Here is a 19,253-nt window from a genome sequence, read left to right as displayed (position 1 = left end):
ACTGACTGCCAGCTGTGTTCAAGAGTGGGATTTTTTTTTTTTTTTTAACTATACCTATAAAAAAAGGTGGTATAGACTGAACAAGAGAGCAAGAGAGAGATGTCAGTGAATACAGACGTGCTGTACAGATGGCGCTTGTTTGTGAAGATCTTCCTTAAAACCTGTGTTGTTGACAAAAACAGTGGCCCTGGCAGCGAGGCAGGCAGAAAGACAGAGTAACAGAGAGACACCTTGGTAAGAGACAGACAGGCAGGTAGACAGGCTCACGGGGTATTAATGTGTATTTGATAGTTCATTGTTCTGTAGTTGTTTCCCCTCTCCACCCAGCTAAATGGTTATTGATTAATCAGCCTGATCTATTGGTCTCCTACAGTGCTGATCGGCTGCTTGTGTCTTGGAGTCGGGGGGTTGTTATTGATCCTGTATGAATGACCACCAGGAATTATTAAAACACAACTCTCTCTCTCTCTCACTCTCTCTCTGCTTCTGTCAGTCTATCTCTCTCTGCCTTTGGCTCGTTCTCGCTCTCGCTCCCAGTCTTAATGAATTTTATTGAGTGGAGCAGGGGAGTTCAGGCCGAGTCCATTTGTGCACAATTAGACTTTAAAAATCCTTTACTTTTCTTTTGATGTCAAAGTTCCCATCTGCGGAACATTTTTGCTGCAGCCATTTTTTTGTCTCCCCCTATTAGTGGTTCAGTTGAATTCAGTTGGGCGATGGAAAATGGTTTGATTTTGCAAGCAAACTTGACCACAAAGCAATTTGTTTGAGTAATAGATTCAAGACAATGAATTCCTCTGACCATTTCTCACATGGGGAAAAGTGGTTTCCAAGTTGTTGTTACGATGTGTGAATTGCATTGTCATTTGTCCAATCACTGGAACAAAGTGGAAATGTAGTATTTCAATAGTATAATTTATACTTCCTTGAGAAACAGTTTTAATTTTACCATACTGAGAAGATACACCAAAGGGGGAAGCATAGATAGATATGATGGAAAATTAATGAAATGCTATTTTTAATGTATAATATATATAGACTAAAAGGATACAAGTTCATGTTTTTTTCAAAATATGACTTACACTCTGTATCTCTCGAGATACATTGCTAATGTATTGGGGTGGCAGTAGCTCGGTCCGTAGGGAGTTGGGTTGGGAACTGGAGGGTCACTGGTTCAAGTCCCCGTATGGACCAAAAAAAGTACGGAGTGTGGATTGGTAGCTGAAGAGATGCCACTTCACCTCCTGGGCACTGCCAGGTGCTCTTGAGCAAGGCACTGCACCCCCCCAACCGCTCAGGGCACTGGTTCGGCTGGCAGCCCACTCACTCTGACATCTCTCCATTAGTGCATGTACAGATCCTGAGCGTGTGTGTGTGTAGTTCAGGACTGTGTGTGATAACTAACAAAAGTGTGGACACAGAGTGTAAATTGTAATTTCCCCATTCAATAAACAGATTAAAATTAAATTAATTTAGGGTTTACATTTTAAATTGTATCCTTTTTTAAAGTTCATGTGCCAACTTTAAAAACAATTAATTAGCTACATTCTTTACTGAAAAAAAAATTAGAAACAAATTGAAAAAATAAACTTTTTCTCCCAAGATGAATTGACCAAGTGGGATGTAAATGTAACATTTTGTGTCTGTTTTAGCTTATCTTCCTCAACTTCCTCACTTCCGTCCTCTAAATCTGATGAACCATCAGGTGGCAAACCTATAGACTTCACCTCTCTCTCTATTGTGCTGTAGAAACTGCTGACAGAAATTTCCTGAAAACGTGTGTACAATAGCATATTCATCAATAATACAGTGTTCAATATTTCACACCTTTATCTTATTGAATATATGTAGAGAACAGGCCTCAAAACATAAGCATATATGTGAGTGATCAGCCCTGTTTCATACCCTTATATGGGCAATGTATCTCCCAGGAAACACACATTCAATGCCGGATTATAAAAGGTGTGAAAAGGTCATTTAAAAAGTATCCTTAAAAAACATTTTTTTTAAACAAAATCACTCTAAAATATAATAATCGAAAAAAATATAACAACACTTACCTCATGCTGAGTGATTTTTTTTCCACATATGCTGCCATTTTGATACGTACAAATGTTTGACATGTTGGCAAAAAGTTACTTGACCTGATTACATGACCCATTATTCCATCAGTGTTTCTTATCAAGTGCAATCACATAATGCCCCTCCCCCATAGCTCCTCCCCCTACAGCCTGTCAAATGACTGTATCCCTCAAGATACAGGAACTGCTTAAGGGGTTTAATCAAGAGGTAAGCGGGCCTCCACAAAGCGTAGCTCCTATGGCGGCATTTTAACGCTACAACGCACTCACCCGCCGTTAGCATTCCATTGACTCCCATTCATTTTGACGTCACTTTGACAGCAAATAACTTTACATCTGAAGCGTTTAAAAACTAAAGTTGTCTATTCTTAATTTCTAAAGAAACAAAACAATGTATAAAATGCTCCATTACCTTATATCTCACGTTAAGACTCCGTAGAAGGCGTTTTTGTAAAAATAGGCTAACAATTGTGTCATAACCAAGCGACTTGCTGTCGCATAGTCGACAAATCACCGTATTGTCATGAGAAGCACGCAGACAGTTTTGACTTACATCCCCTGTTTAGGTTTAATTACTAATGTTAACTAGCATTTTAGTTAGCAATAATTATCCTGTGCCTATGTTATCTCCTATGTTCAATTGTTTAGTTAGACTGGGGATTCAATTTGCTATTGGTATGTGCAAGTACTATATGTACCTAATAGACTGTACAGCACCTGGACTTCTCACCAACACACCATTATATTGCCTATTAAGCAGAATAGATGCTGAATAGCTGCTCCTGCAGTTTGTTTATACGACAGACAAATTGCAAGGAAACAGAACATAATGTATTTCAAGTTGAAAAAAATGTTGTCTTCACCATCTAGGCCAGCAATGAACAAAACACACACAACAAAAAGCAACATTTTATCCCACAACAAGGCTTGCATTGTAGCATCTGACAAAACGGAGTCCAGATGGTCCCCGAAGGGCGAAGCTCGGGGGAAGATTGTGTGTAAGAGAGTGTGTGTTAAATAGAGATGAACGTATATGGGCATGTTTCCTTGTATGTTTTATCAGGCGCGTGTGTTTGTACTTCTGTGTGCGTGTGTGTGTGTTTGTACTTCTGCATGTGTGTGTGTGTGTGAGAGGACATGCATGCTTCTCTGCATTCGTGAGCAAAGCAGAAATCAATGAATGTTGTGTACCGTATGTGTGCTTCTGCACATTTCTGTGTGTTTGTTTGTGGGGACATCTGTTGTACCCATCTCTCTCACACTTTCCCATCCCACACTCAGGTCGGTCCTTCTGTCTCTTTTACATCTAACAGTAAAGAAAATGGCAGGAGGTAAAACAGGCGAAGCATAGTACGGATTTGTGTCGATGTGATGTGAAGTGTGCTACTTATTTCTTGAGAAATGTGTATGTTTTTTTGTGCATATTTGTGTGTGTGCTTCCAACAGCCCATCCACCAGATGGAAGCTGTGATGTAAAACTTTTAATTGTGTATCTAAGGGGCTGATTGGCGTGTGTGGGTGTCTCTTTTTCCCCCCTTCCCAAAGGATTTAAACCAGTTAAGTAAAGTTGAAGTATCACAGACAGGAAGAATAAAAACTGCAAGCACATGGCAAAGGCAAGGAATTCAAAGCCAGAGAAATGAGGTACGAGGCAGAGATGAGAAGCTTCTTATGATTGATAAAGTTCTAGTCAGAATGGTATATGGACTGCATTTATATAGCACCGTTATATAGTTACCTGCTTTACAATTTGCCTCTCTTTCACCCATTCACACACATTCATATACAGGTGGTGGCTGAGCTGCTATCAGTGTGTGAATGTCTGAGCATTTGGAGCAACTTTAGGTTCAGTGCCTTGCTCAAGCACACGTTGATATGCGACTGAAGGAGTCGGGGATTGAACCTCCAACTTTGGGATTAAAGGAAGACCTGCCTTCTGAGCCACAGTTGCTCAGTGAATTTATTGTCATTGTGAAAGGGAATGAACTAAAATATAAGCTGCTTTGTTTTTACATTGATAAGACTGGTTCAGTAAGTGTTAGTCTTGTGTACTTTGTCTTTTTAGGGGAATTTATTCCCTTTTATGTGGATAGTTGATCTGCCACATGTGTCAGATGCATCCTCTTGCGTTTCATACTCGTCAGAGCCAAGTGGTTAAACTTAATTTTTTTAGCCTTAATTATTGACAGTGGAGAAATAGGAAATGAGGGAGAAAGAGAGAGATGCTACAAATGGATAGTTAATGGTCAACATCTTAACCCATAAGCCATGACAGGGTTCATTTGTTAAATTACTTCCTATTTAGCCTAGCCATGCATCAAGTGCACCTGCTTTGTCTTTAATAAGTCAGATTCCAGTGGTGCTTTCTCCAATGTATTTTATTGCATCTTCGTCTTTGAACTATGGGGCTCTTAAACAGTTTTTTTTTTAATGTTAATAGTTTTCTTTGTTAGCCAAAGTGTAGATTTACACATCAGTGCACATTTAAGACGTAAATATCTTGATGACATCTAGATGTTGCTGAATCAGTGTTGTGAATGTCAGTAGCTGCATTCTGCATTCAGGAAGCTGATCTATTTCTTTCATTTCAGATGAACTACTAATTCAAATTATTATTTTTTAATCTGGCAACATGTCAGAAGATTTATTATTGTCTTATTGTAGCTTAAGGGGCAGTTTGTGAATGTCTGGGTCCAATGTTTCATTTTCCTTAGCATATTCAAGGATGGATTTTCAGACTATCAGACAGCTTTCAAAGCCCTAGGTTTTTAATTTGCTTCTAAATTAAAGACCAATTACAATAGGTATAATCCAATATGTCAGGTTTCATGTTCTCTATTGTTGTGTTTTGGGTAATTGAAGGAGAAGAATCGGTTCACCCAATCTTGGTGATTGCAGCTTTGTCTGGACGGAGGACTCAAAACTTTGTTGTTTTTTCCTGAGGGCAGATGTGCAATCTCAACAACACCAGATTTTCAAAATCTTCATTCACAAATTAATGAAAATGTGATGTTGTCCTCAGTTGCAGCCTGGCTTTGTCATTTAGGCTTAAACTTAAACTGGGTGTGTCGTTAATATACAAAATATAATCTGGCAAAACGTTTTCAGCCCACTAGACTGAAGAATCTATTTGGGCAGGAGAAGATTTTCTCCAAAGTGCAGTCAGAAGGACATAAAAATGCACATCGGCAGCTAATCCTGAAGAAGACCTTAAGCAGGATCTGAGCCTATTCAGCCGACTGTAGTGTGAAGTAAACACACCAATGTGTGTTTGTGATTGTTAAACCAATATGTGTTATATGTACTCTTGTAGAAATTCTGCCATTAGGAACTGATAATTGATGTAAAATATGCTGTCTCCTCTCCTGCAGCCTGCCAGTGCCATACTAATGGCTCTGTATCTGAGGTCTGCAATAAGGAGACTGGACTGTGCCAGTGCAGAAAAAATGTAGTCGGACAACAGTGTGACGAGTGCATAGTAAGTATTTTGACAGATGTCAATAAACTTTATAGATATTGCCAATATGTGTAGACTTTTTATTCATTTATTTTCCATATATACTTCCCCTTGTGGTACTTATTTTTCTTGTTATAATCTTGGAATATTATATGTGTGCAGTAGACTACTTGTGGTCTCCAGTGTTCTAACCCCAACTACAATCTAATGTGACAAAGCCTTTTTGGTATTATACCTTATTTTTTTTCATTACGACATCAAATCTATTTTTTGGCTAACCAAATGTGGTCTGCCAATAGGTAAAAAGCTGATTTATGTTCCTTCACATTTTAATTCAATACTAGTATTGTTGTACTATGAATGGGGAAATATAAGGAATTAAGGACATACTGCATAAACACCACTAAGTCCTTGTTACTCATCAGTATCCAGCAGAAACCAATCCGTTATCAGAATCAAATAAAAGTGTTAATGCCAAGTTAGTACTAACAAGGAATATGCCTTGGTGGTTGGAGCATACATAAACCAACATAGTGAACATTAATATGAAATTGAATGTTACGTATATGTATGTCTGGTATCAGGCCATGTTAGGTAAAGCCACATATATATTGTTTCTTAGGGCAAAGAAGAGGCAGTATTATATTAATATTTCATGCAAAAAGGTGTAAAAAGAAGTTTCACTCTTGATTAACAGTAATATTGTGATAATAACAGTGATTTTGATGATGATAAATAACAATGTTTCATCTTCATAAAAAGAGACAAGTTTTTGTTGTGTTTTCCTACTTTTACTTTATTCACTTGTACTTTTCAGTTACATGTACTTCTTTTTTTTTAATGTGTCCTGCTCACTCATTCTCATTGGTTCCCCTCTACCCACCTACAATGTGATTGGTCCAGCCTAACTGTTGGTGGGATGCTGAGCGTCAGGACTGTATTCCCTGTCGCTGCAGCCCTCACGGCTCTATGTCTCAGCGCTGTGACATTGAGGGCCGCTGCATCTGTCGCCCCGGCTTTGTGGGCCGACAGTGTGACCTGCGTCGCCAAAGTTACGAGAGGCGGGAGACCCGGAGGCCAGTGGAACATGTTCCCATAGAAGCTGTTCAGCAGAGATGGGGGGGGTCCTCCCGCACGGGGGGTTGTCCCAGGGGCGCGTACAGGCCTAAGACAGGGGTAACACACACGCTGCATGGTGTGTTTTAGCATGGGTGTGTTTACTTGGTGTGAAAAACATTGTAGGTGTTTGTGTTGCTGAAGACAGGTTTTAAAACACATTTTGCATTTGTATCAAGCATTAAACTCTTCGGGTTTGTGGATGTGACGGTTTATGACCCATTTTATTTAAAACATTGCATGGAAGGGGAGGTGTGTGTCACGAGTTCTAAATTGAGTTTTACTAACACAGTTGTTTTCAGTGATTTTCTGTGAAAGACATTTCTGTTTGAAGATGTTCCAGATGATGTTTGATTGTTAGCATTATTGGCAAGGGAAACACACAAAATGTCCCCTCTTTCAGGTTACTTAACCCTTTAACCCGTGTTGTCTTCCCTTTCGGGACCCTCTCGTGTCCCTCGGGTCAAATTGACCCGTGACTTATTTAGGGTTTTAAGAACAATTCTGAAATGTTCCTCAATTTTAAACAATTGAGATAACATACTGTATATGTTTAGGGAATTCAATCAGTCTCTACTAGAACACAATTAAAAATAGAAGTGTGATTCATTTTTTGTCATAAGGTTATAATTCATGTTAAAAATCCCCTATGGAAAAAATATAAGTGGTCATATCTAGAATGATTTTCTGAATTGAGTCAGGAATACATGTTTATCACAGAAAATAAGGTAAGGTCATTAATTTTCAGGTAGAAAAAAATGTAACTTGTACCATTTTTCTTCTTGTAAAAATTTGAAATGGGTCAATTTGACTCAAATACAATACAAGAGTTAAGATGTTTCTTGTTGCTGAATTGATGTTGTAAATGTCATTAGTTTTAGGCAAATTATGTTTATGATTTTTCTCTGAGGGCGCCACATTCTGCATTCAGGAAGCTGTTTTTTGTTAACATTTTTAGCGGAACTGTACCTAACTCAATTAGGTACAGTTTATGAATGTCTAGGTCCAGTCTGATGAACCAACATGCATGGCATTGTTTTTTATTCTTTTTTTCAGAACAGCCACAAGGAGACCTTTATTAGACAGTCAGACAGCTTTCAGCGCCACAATTCAGTTTTTAGTCAGCTTCTAAACTGAATACAAATTACAAATAATAAAAATTCAGTTGAGGCATTTTTCATTATCCTGTTTTATCCCAGAATAATACTGTAAGCAGGTCCTAAAATCTTGAAAAGGTTGAATCTCTTCACACGTAAAATCTTTATTCCCTAAATTGTTCCCTTCTCTTTTTCAGTCACTCTTCAGACATAAGTGTTGCATCTCATTATAGCCTTGTCTCTAAGTTGCTTGAGTGTGTTTGCAACTTGTCACTACATATTCTTAACTCCATTTACAACCTTTTTTTGTCTGTTTCTTCAGCCTCAGACTTACGGCATTAGCACAGGTGGAGTCTGTGCCCCGTGTCACTGTAACTCGTTCGGTTCCAAGTCGTTTGACTGTGATGAAATCGGTCAGTGTCGGTGTCAGCCGGGCGTCAGCGGACCCAAATGTGATCGATGCTCACAAGGATTCTTCAACTTCCAGGAAGGAGGCTGCACACGTAAGTACAGAAAGTGGGGTAGAGAGGACGGTTTCTTTAAAATCAGTTGACAAACCTTGTTATCAGCTTAACAAAAGTATAGCTCAATCCACTCGAAACCCTGACAAAGTCAACGCATTTAGATTTGGCCTCTGTTTATACTGTGATTTGCAATGGAAGTCAAAGCAGCAATCACAAGACGCTGTCTTTATTAAACTGCTGCTTTGCTCTTCTTTCTTTGTAATTTAAAGTTTACATAAACTGTCAGCAGAGAAATTCCATTTAAGAAATCTATTGTGTAATTTCAAAAGGGCACGTGCATTAATTCAAGCAACGGTGTCAGTTTTATAATTACAGCATTGCGAAGCGAAATCTTTTTGCCCACAAGCAGGGCAAAGCTAAAAACATCTTGTCATAAAACATAACAAAATATGGCAAACGATTGTATGAATGTGAGTGGCGGCTTAATTTAAACAAGTGCTGCTTTGTAATAAAAAAATAAAGTACTTTGGTGTTGTAGGCATTTCTTCCTTTTCCAGTGTCACATGGACATAATACAGTTTGTTACTAATAAAACCTATAGCAATTACCTTGTAGTTTGAAATATCAGTGCCACAAAATCTTATAAAAGTCAGGCTTGCTAAATGATCATGTATTTTTGACATTACGATGTGTTTTATAAATAGTTTAGCAATTTCCCCTAGGGTTATGAAACATGCATCTTGGCAAAGGCTATAGCTACATCAAACAAAGAATACATTAATATATATTTAGATGATGGAAGGAACAAATTAAAGATAGAAAGAAGGAAATAGGGAAGCAATAAAGAACAGACAAATTAGAGAATTGTCTTTGAAGGTTGAAAACAGAATAATAATGATGACCAATAAATTATGTATAGATTTCTTAATTCTCTTGATTGGTGAACAAGCAAAACAACTGATAATAATATTTGAAGAATTATTAAGGAAGACACCATTTGAATCAAATTTAGTCCATTTTACAGGGAACGTAGTTAATGTGTGTTTCAAGAAACTCAAAAATCAAATGTTTGGTAGACATGCACACAGTATTGCGAATTAAACAGATAATCTTCCATTTACAGCAGCGCATTTTGGCTTTAGATTTCTGTTTATTGACTGTTAGCACTTTCTTTCTTTAATTTCCGTTCAGTAATTATGATTAGCGCTTGACATTGAACTATGAATGTTCCACAACATTCCAGCGTTAATAATTTCCACAGCTTTACATCAAACCCTTCTTCCAGGAGCGATGACTCAAAGTCATACCAGCAGGGACTTAACACCAAACACATGTCTGTACTCACACCTCAGTTTAAAGTTTTGCCCAAATTGTTCAGCATGACACTGATTTAAACTTGCAGCATGCTGGTGTTGACTGTGTTGGGAGTGGAGTTATAGAAATACTGTATTTTTGCAAATGTAGCATACATGTGAAAACTTTTTTGTAAAACAGTAAGATGCTGAACCCTAAAATGAAACTAAAAGCAGTTACATTTTTGTCAACAAGATCTGCTAGTGGTTAAGGGAAGAACGATTGATTTTCATATGTCACAGCTGCTGTATCTAGTACATGCCTCTTGTGGCCACTATTTAAAGGTTACTTTAAAATATGACACCCAGCTTAGACTAATGCTAGCTTTTATAGATACTGTAGGTACTTTATTCTACAAGTCAAATGTAATTGTTATCACTACTGCTAACTGACAAAAAAGAACATGTAATTAATTTCATTTATCAGTGATCAAAAAGTGAACATCTGAAAGCAACAAGATAGTAGCTGTTTGTTGCCAGAGCTTAGGATTTTCATTACCATTGCCTGATGGTGTGTTTCTTCATCTCAAAATACAAATTTCTGATATTATAGACAGCAGGTGCTGCAAGCTTGTGCCACACAAAATAAGGATTAAGCATCCAAGCCCCCCAAGTACGACTATGAATAGCTTTTCCCACATTTCTCCCTATGCAATTTATTATTGTTGCCAACCACTATTGACAGCCAAGATGAACAGTAATAAGTTAGACAGAAAGAGAAGATAGGGCTGGGAATTAGTTGCTTTGATTCATCTTAAGATCTCTTTATTTGACAGTACAGATGAAGAAATGAAAGGGGAGAGAGAGGGAATGACATGCAGCAAAAGGTTGGAGTCAAACCATGGCCCGCTGCCTCTATATATGGATGGCCGCTCTACCAACTGAGCTATCTGGGCCCCCCATCTTAAGATCACTACCACAGTGCAGTGGTCAGGTTACAGAAATAATATGCTGCCTTGTGTTAAAGGTTCCAGGGAATTTACTGCAGGCCAGTCAGAATAAAAATATGATTCACTCTGTGGGCTTTTGGTTCCATTCTATTAAACGTCAGGAAAGTTCATCAATAAATAGTTTGAAATAATAACAAAATAATGCAACTCTCCTGTGAAGATGACTTCACATTTCATCAGCATTAACATTTTAGTTCATCTAGCGCACTGAGCGACAAAGAGAGTCTTCTGGCATGGGCAATTTTCTGGGGAATAGGAGGGATTGAGTAAATTAATTGGTAGCGAAATCAATTGAAATACATTACACTGGGGGCTTATGGGTGTTCTTAATGCAGTTACTCAATAAATTACACTTTCAAATTTTGAATTCAAACTGGAACTGTATTATTAAATGATGGCTAGTCCACATAATTCGGTATGTGCATAACATTCACCTCAGTATCATATCATATGCTTTACTACTTTTACTTTAGTTTACTTTTACTATTAGTTTTGCCTAATAGTTAAGATCAGAGGATGTTGAGTGGGTCACAGGTTTTATCAATGTTTTGTCAGGGTGCGGTGTTAAAACCATTTAATCCATGTTGTATTTGGGCAATTTGGTTGAAAGAAACCCATATTTAAAAAACTTTACTTTAAAAAAATTCACAATGTGTGTTTCTACTAGAAAGTAGGAACACGCTGGTACTAAATTCTTTACCCCTTATGTTTAAGTTTCCAAAAAAATGTACCAAGGTCACTTTCTTGTTCTCCATCCCAGATATGTTTTTCTTTCAGTTTGGAGTCTCTTTGCCAACATGTCATGTTTATCAAGAAAAACTGTGTTATTGTTTGGAACAAGAAAAAAAATACAGCATTGTTCTGTGTGGTACTGTAAGTTACTGAAAAAGAAAATACAATCAGTTTTAAAAAACACAGATATTTCTTTAGACTTTATTCAAAAAGCATTTAAACCATACATTTTCTCCTCTTACAGCCTGTCAGTGCAGTCATGTGGGGAATAACTGCGATGCTAACACAGGACAGTGTATCTGTCCTCCAAACACCATCGGTGAGAGGTGCGACCTCTGTGCTCCCAACCACTGGGGCCACGATATCATAACTGGATGCAAGGTAGGCTAAAAACTGGATTTGCCAAAAGCAGTTTCTTACATTTGTGTAACCTACAGTACTTGTAACACATGAAGCGGGCTTAGCAAACACACTGGAAGGATGGCACACAAATGCAGCAAGGACTATTTAAGAAAGAGATCAACCAACTTATTTAATTTACTCTTTTAAAGACAATGGAAAAGTAATTAACATCGACACACATAATGGTCATACCATCTTAACCCCAATATGTGCTATAGTAAAGGTTAATGTAATCAAAGGAAAGTCTTTATCTAATTTTCCTGTTTTTTTTGTTAGCTGGTTACCATTTAGTCATTTTTGTCACTACCTTTTTGCTGTTACTTCTCAGTCTTCTCTCCTTTTTAGCTCCTCTTCTTCTTCTCTTCCTTTCTAATTTTCCAACCTCCACTCCTTTCTGTGTGCTCGTCCCATAGCTTTTCTTATTATCATGGTGCGTGTTTACACAGCCTTCTCTCTGTATTCCCTCCCTTTGTTCAAAGTGTTTGAAAATGTAATTGTTCTGCACTGAAACTATCTCTTCAAAAGGCTGCGAGGTAGCAATAACAGTCAACTTTTAGAAGTAGCAGTAGACAATTAGCAATTAGAGGCTGGAACATAAAAGTACAGTAAGTCTCAGTTTAACGGCAGATTGATCCAGAAGGGTACATCAGGACAACAGAGATGGAGGCAACAGATCTTAGTGGTACCAAACAATCACATAAAATGTAGACAAAGGAAAAACACAGCAAAAGCAGAAAGGTACAATATAACAACAGTGTACAACAAGCTAGAACTGAGCAAAAATAGATAGTGAACCTTTAACTTGTTTAAGATTACAAAGTGATATCAACGGATAAGATCACTGAAAATGACCACTCATTAACAGGAAAAGGCTCTTGCTCTGGGTTAGGAGCAAGAGCTCCACTCATGGGTGTTAACACTTTGCTGGTATATACACTCTGAACGGAAGTAATTGAAGATCTTTCTTCAACTACAGTTGTTATTACAGCACACATGACGGTTACCTGCTTTACGGTGTTTTGATCTTTGATTGAGACATTTGTCAAACATCCAATATTGTTTAGAGAATGTTTTTAAGTAAGAACGTTATGCTGCCGCTGCACTTTGGTGTTAACACAAGAGTTCACTCACTCCAGTCACACATACTGCACATTAGGGGTGGGAATCCCCAGAGGCCTCACGATACGATAGCATCACCATACTTATGTCGCAATACGATATTATTGGGATTTTAAACATATTACAGTATTATGCAACATATTGAAATTTATCAAATTATTTCCAACTTCTAATTTTTCCCAATTTAAAATTATGTGCTCAAATGGAAACTTGAACATCTTTTTTATCTAAAAACAACTCTGTTTCTTCATCTAACTTTTAATGCTGCATATGCAATTGTCAAGCAGACAAACCGACCAACACATAGATAATAATAGACCAACACTTGGCGTCTGTGTATGGATACAGTATTGCCACGAAAAACATTGCGATACTATGATGAATGAATTTTTTTTTCCACCCCTTACTGTGCATGTACCTCCCCATGTTCCATATTTGGACACGGCAATCTTGATTCACACCTCAGGTATGATGTTTGAACAGACAAACAGATATTTTACCTCCATAAGTCCTCAAATTAAACCCAACACTGATTTGACAATATTGTGTTGAGGGCCTTGGAAACGCTCTACTGCAGGTTGACTGCACCACTGCAGACAAATGATTGCATTGTACTTGATGAGGAAAAACCAAGTGTCTGATGTTCTGTCTGATAAATTTCATTTTTAAATATTAACTAATAGGACATCAGAAATAATCTCTGTCTTTGTGTCTGTGTTTGTGTATGTAGGCTTGTGGCTGCAGTGTGATCGGCTCAGTGAGCCAGCAGTGTAACATCAACACAGGTTGCTGCATGTGTCGCGACTCCTTCAGAGGAGAGAAATGCAATGAATGTCAAATTGGATACAGAGACTTTCCTCAGGTGAGTGATCTGAATGACATTAACACGGCAAATATTATTATTATTAATATTATTATTAAGCATGCTTTTATTTTTGTATTGATATAAGAGAGGGGGCCCTGGAGAGAATCGCTGATGGGATTCAATCATTGGGGACAAAGGAGACCGATTTTCATACACGTGATAAAGCTATTATAATGGCTTTTATGAGCATAAAAGCCTCAATAAATGGACGTGTGCACTGCCTAATTGATAGAAACCTAATGGTGTCATCGTACAAGTGGTTTTATTTAACTCTCTTTACACCAGAGCCACACTTTCTGCGTAGACTTGAGTCACCTTCTGACCTTCTGATGGTAGTCAACATTTCTTGAAATTTGACCATAAAATTTTCAGTTTCATTCAAATCTTAGTATGAAGGCATACTTCAACAAGGGAATTAATACATTTACAATCAAATTCCATATTTGTTATTTGTGTCTGTATGTAGCTGTGTTCAAGATAGAGAAAATGTCAATGTTCGCCATGAATAGCATGGCAACAGAATAAAAAAAACGTAGTGCTTCTATTAAAAAGTCAGTGGTCAGAGAAATTGTTATTTTCTTTACACCTTTTGGAACTCAGAAGCTTCAGTCAAATGGAAAAATAATAGTTTTTTGTCTGAACTTCAGTGATGTTCGAACTGACATGGGAGTAAGAAGATAATGGCAACATTTTCATTTTAGAATGAAGTTTAATGGTTTGGTGAAGCATAAAGCTAGGACACACTCTAGTAGCTCCCCTCTCAACCTGTTATATTGTTGATAACAGAAGCTTGGCGTTGTCTACCTCTACCTTTCCCCGCAGTGCACCCAGTGCAAGTGTAATGTCGCAGGATCGGACAGCCAGACCTGCGACCTGGAGAGAGAAGTGTGCGCCTGCGCCGATCGAACGGGAAAGTGTAGCTGCAAGGTACAGCATGCACTCACAAGACTTTACACACACGTTTACTTGGTCTTCCCTTATGATGTGGAATTTTCATTTTTCTATTAATGCACTTACAGTAGTAGTTTGAGCTTTATTTACAAAGAAAATTGAGCATGCAAAAATGTGCAAAAACTGATAGAAATATGTCAAACACTTGAGTATCACATAGAAGAAACAACACAACTTGATGATGAGCTTAGAAGCTTGATAAAGCAAGTATAATAATGATTAAAAATATATATATAAATATGTTTCAAATTATTCTTTTGGTCAAACTGAAAGTCTGAGCTAAATGAAAATTAATACAGAAATCCTAAAGTAAGCAGGTTTAGTTTTAGTCAATTCATTTGAATTGAATTCAAAGGGGCTTTATTGGCATGAAAGTTTCAATAACAATTGCGTTGTAGTCTTTCTGTGCCAACACACCATGTTAATCTTCTAAAAGCTTGTTGCCTGGAAAGACTTTGTCAGAATTTTCTTTAAACAAGTGCCATTTTGAGTAGGTTCAATAGATTATTGACAGGTCTCTCTTTCGACGTGCTACACTCTTACATGCAATTGAATGAACTGTCATTAGTCTTTGTTTTCAAAAACAAGGCAGCTGTGCTGGAAACATTTTTCTGCAAAACTATCCACTAAAATCAGGCCATGCAGTTGTGGAATCATGTGGTACTTAACAGCTGGTTTAAATAGTCACATCATCATCTGAACACTTCTCGTTATTTGCTGATTGGTCCAACGGATACTGTACATTACATACTAATTGTCAATAAATGTTTTGCAGATATACTGTCCAAATCCAAGTTTAGCCATCTAGTGACCACTTTCATTCTGCTAAGATGCTTTTACCTTTCAGAAAGTTATCCTAATGAAGTGAATGAATGTGTGAGAAAAAAAGAAGAAAAAAACTATGTATGTATGGGATTGAATTCTACACGGACAAGATATATGCACATATATTCTTTTCATCTATATGTGTAGAAATAGGTACATTACACACACACACACACACATACACACACACACATACACACACACACACACACACATACACACACCTGACTCAGGGCCGGTATTGAGACCACAGATCACTGGGTGTCATCTTCACCATGAACAGGTAGAAGGTTGACTGCTTGTCAGTCAAACAGTCGTTCAATCTGTCACCTGTCTCTCTGTTAATCTGTTATTTCTGCTGCCTGTGATGTGTTATGCTGTCTGTCTGTCTGAAGCCCTCTCTGTCTGAAACCATATCTACTGTAAGTGTGTGATGTACCTGCATTTCCTTATGGTTCAAATAACATGTTTACATATCTCTTAAAATTGAAGAAGCCACATTTTAGATGTCAGCAATCAAAATGTATCTCTAATATACACGATACAATGTAATAACCTGGAATAAATGTTGATTGACAGACATTTTATAACATTTTTATCATTAAGTCATTTGTCATGCAAAATTCTTAAAATTAAATGCAATTCTAGCATCTCAAACGTGAAAATGTTCTCTGTCTTATACAATTAAATTGGATACATTTGGCTTTTGGACTGTTGTTTTGAGACTTTATAAACTAAGAAAGATTAGTTCAAACAAAGAATGTTTATAGTACCAATATTATGAAAAAAATCACTTTTTCTTTTTTGTATCTGGTGACTCCCCATGCATACAAACTTGCAAAAAAACTATTCATGCTGTTTTGAGTGAGATACGGTTTGTGAATGTCCTCTGCTTTCAGTTTCCGGGTGAGCTGTTCAAATTCTCCACGTCTTTTTACGTCACTAGCTGAGACGAGGTGGCTAACCGTAGCACATGCAAGTGCTAGCATGCTAGCTTGATCTCAATGGCAAAACACTGCTACAACTCAACTAGCTCACCATAACCTACAAAAGAACTACTTCCATGTCCCTGTTCTGCAGGTATTCCACAAGTGGCCCTCGTCTAGAAAAAGTCTCCCAGCTAATCCTGCCTTGGACTGACCAAAGATGGAGAAAGAATTATCTAGTTTATACCTAGCTACTGAGCATGGGCGACTCACAACAAAGATAGTATAGAAGTGAGATGTCTCACTCTGTAGCTAAAACAGAGATCCAAACACACAGGGTGAAAAGAGGATCTGCAGCAATGTGCGGTTTGAAAATGAAACCATGTAAACCTATTCTGGTACAACCTCAAAATACAATTATGAACCTGAAAGTTAGTATAATATGGGCACTTTAAATTAAATTGATGATCATTAGCGTCTAGTAATAACATTTTAACAATGCAAATAATTTAGAGTGCTAGAGTTGGCGTTTTAGGTTCCTTCCCTATACCTTCTCATTCCTCTGTTGTTCTTCAAGTACTCACTAACCTGCAGGACTTTTTGACAGAACTCAACATTAATTGGATGATGTTTGACAGCAGTGTGAGTCTTTTCTTAGCAGAGAGAGAAGGCTTAATATACAGACCTGTCCTTATCCCATTTTAGCTTATATTATTATTATTATTATTATTATTACATATTGAGCTTATTTACTCCAAACAATTCAGTGCAGTGTGATACTGCTTGTTTCTACCCAAATGCAAACAATGAAAATGCATTTTTGTGAAGCATAGGATGGGTATCGTTTAGTAGCCAAAAAATGACGCAGTCCAATTTAAATCTGCTGTCTGACCTCAAGCAATAAATAAAGAATGACATGCTTTGAAAAGTTGCATAATGTTTCTCATAACTTGTCCATGTCACTGCATTGTGTTGTTTTCAGATTGATTTTAGTCTCCACAACATGCTGTCCACTGAAACAGAATTTATTAAAATAATGTTAAAATGTTTATAAAGAATCATAAAAGCTTACCTCAACTATGTCTTTGCCTGTGTTTATTTTAGGCAAATGTGAAAGGAGACAACTGTGATCGCTGTAAGCCAGACACGTTTGGCTTGTCGGTACGAAACCCACTTGGCTGCAGCAACTGTTACTGTTACGGACTGACACGCTCTTGCACAGAGGCACAAGGGCTCATCAGGATGTGGGTAAGTAAAAATACAGTATTAGTATCTAAATTGTTTTACTTCCGTCCTGTCACTGTTCGTTTAACGCAAGTAGGTTTAATTATATGGCAGAACGTGATCAAGTGACTCGAAGCAACACCTTCATGTTTGGCCACATTGGCCAATTTAACTGGATGGATCTGTCCAATCATTCTTCAGTTCATTCATATTTTGAACATTTGTGCATTTTTCAGTTGATTTTAAGAAAAACAAATAACTGTTGTTCTAATTTTGGACGGAGTTTGAAAGAGTCATGCTACAACTATTGGGGAAACTTTATATAGACTCCTCAACAAATGATTTTTGCATTAATATTTGTTGATTAACTAAAGTGATATATGTCAAATATCTTCATCTTGTCCAAAACCCTTGTGTTAATATATTTAACAAGTTTAAAGAATATGTCCTGGTCTGGATTTTTCTTGCCTATAAAGTTTTGATCCGTGGATCTAACCAGTACTCGCCTGTAAGCTGTTCTTGTTGTACGCACTGTCTGTGCCAGCTTACTTGCTGAGATAACTCATTTGACAGCTGGCTGCCCGCAACTGACGTTGTAAGCTCCGTGTTCTTCATTAATCATTATGAATAATTAAAGGTAAGGTTAATATCTGAAGTAAATAGATCAAATTTTACGTGATTTCTGCCCAGTAGAAAATCAATGACGCACAGAAGTCATTTTGCAGCCTACCTGGTGATTGTTGATAGGTGCCAGGTTTTAAACATAGAGAAGGTGGTCTGATATGTACAGAGATAGGTTAGGTGTGCTGTATTTGGGAATTTTGGCATTCTTTTATTGTGATTGTCTATTACATAATCAAAATTCAATACTGAGTTTCTTTCAGTGTGGGCCTTGTTGATGAGGCTAGCTGCAGGTGGGAAGAAACCTTATACGTTTTTGTAGCGCAAGGTTTTGGTCCTGATGGACCGCAGCCTCCTGCCAGAGGGGAGTGAGTCAAAAAGTTTGTGTTCAGTGTAGGAGGGGCTGGCCAAAATCTTTCCTGCCAGCTTCAGGCTTCAGCATCCTGGAGGCGTACAAGCCCTGGAAATAAGGCAGATTGCATTGACATTAATGCATGTACCCAATGCGTCACCAAGCCATGCAATAGTTGTTGAGACATTTCAGTCAAATAGCAAATGCCAATTTCAGGGGGGCTCTTGAGGAAAAGTCAGGAGATCAACAAATAGGACACATAGTTTGGAGCCATGAATGTCCGTGCAAAAGCACGTGCCAATCCATCTAGTAGCCATCGAGATATTCACTGGATAAGTAAAAACTTGCTGGCGGTGCTTGAAGAAAATAAGTCCAAAGACTATATCTTCCATCCTAGCCTAGTTTATGTACACACTGGCTTCCATACATTAAAATACAAACATGAGGGTGAGCATTAAGGATATCCTCTGTGAGTCAAAAACAGAGGTAAGTGCAGCAGACACCATCAGACAGTCACCCAGCAAGTTAGCAATTGATTGTTGAGAGGCAGCCTGTTTTTAATAAAGGCCCTTCATCTCAGAAACGGTTGCCATCGCCGATAATCTGCCGTTTCCGCGGTAACCGTAGAGTTTTCTGATGGAGTTGAGTGAGCGGCTTCATTTGAAAGACAAACATTCACTTGATTTATTGTCGACAGAGAGAGAGAAAGGGCTGGACAG

At 37.8% G+C, this 19,253-nt stretch overlaps 1 protein-coding gene across 1 annotated transcript in view; it reads left to right on the top strand.

The window, feature by feature from the left end:
• Positions 1–19,253, top strand: part of lama2 (laminin, alpha 2) — a 185,763-nt gene that overhangs the window by 106,274 nt on the left and 60,236 nt on the right. Inside the window, exons 21-27 of the mRNA XM_032543629.1 lie at positions 5,453–5,559; positions 6,442–6,714; positions 8,074–8,254; positions 11,494–11,630; positions 13,501–13,632; positions 14,458–14,562; positions 17,442–17,585. Of these exons, the coding sequence (XP_032399520.1) occupies positions 5,453–5,559; positions 6,442–6,714; positions 8,074–8,254; positions 11,494–11,630; positions 13,501–13,632; positions 14,458–14,562; positions 17,442–17,585 (1,079 nt within the window). The remainder of the gene's footprint in view (positions 1–5,452; positions 5,560–6,441; positions 6,715–8,073; positions 8,255–11,493; positions 11,631–13,500; positions 13,633–14,457; positions 14,563–17,441; positions 17,586–19,253) is intronic.

The sequence above is a fragment of the Etheostoma spectabile genome, chromosome 18 (assembly GCF_008692095.1).
Source record: "Etheostoma spectabile isolate EspeVRDwgs_2016 chromosome 18, UIUC_Espe_1.0, whole genome shotgun sequence".
NCBI classification, from domain to species: Eukaryota; Metazoa; Chordata; class Actinopteri; order Perciformes; family Percidae; genus Etheostoma; species Etheostoma spectabile.
The sequence above is the reverse complement of the archived record's forward strand: the minus strand, read 5'-3'. Positions and strand labels throughout refer to the sequence as shown.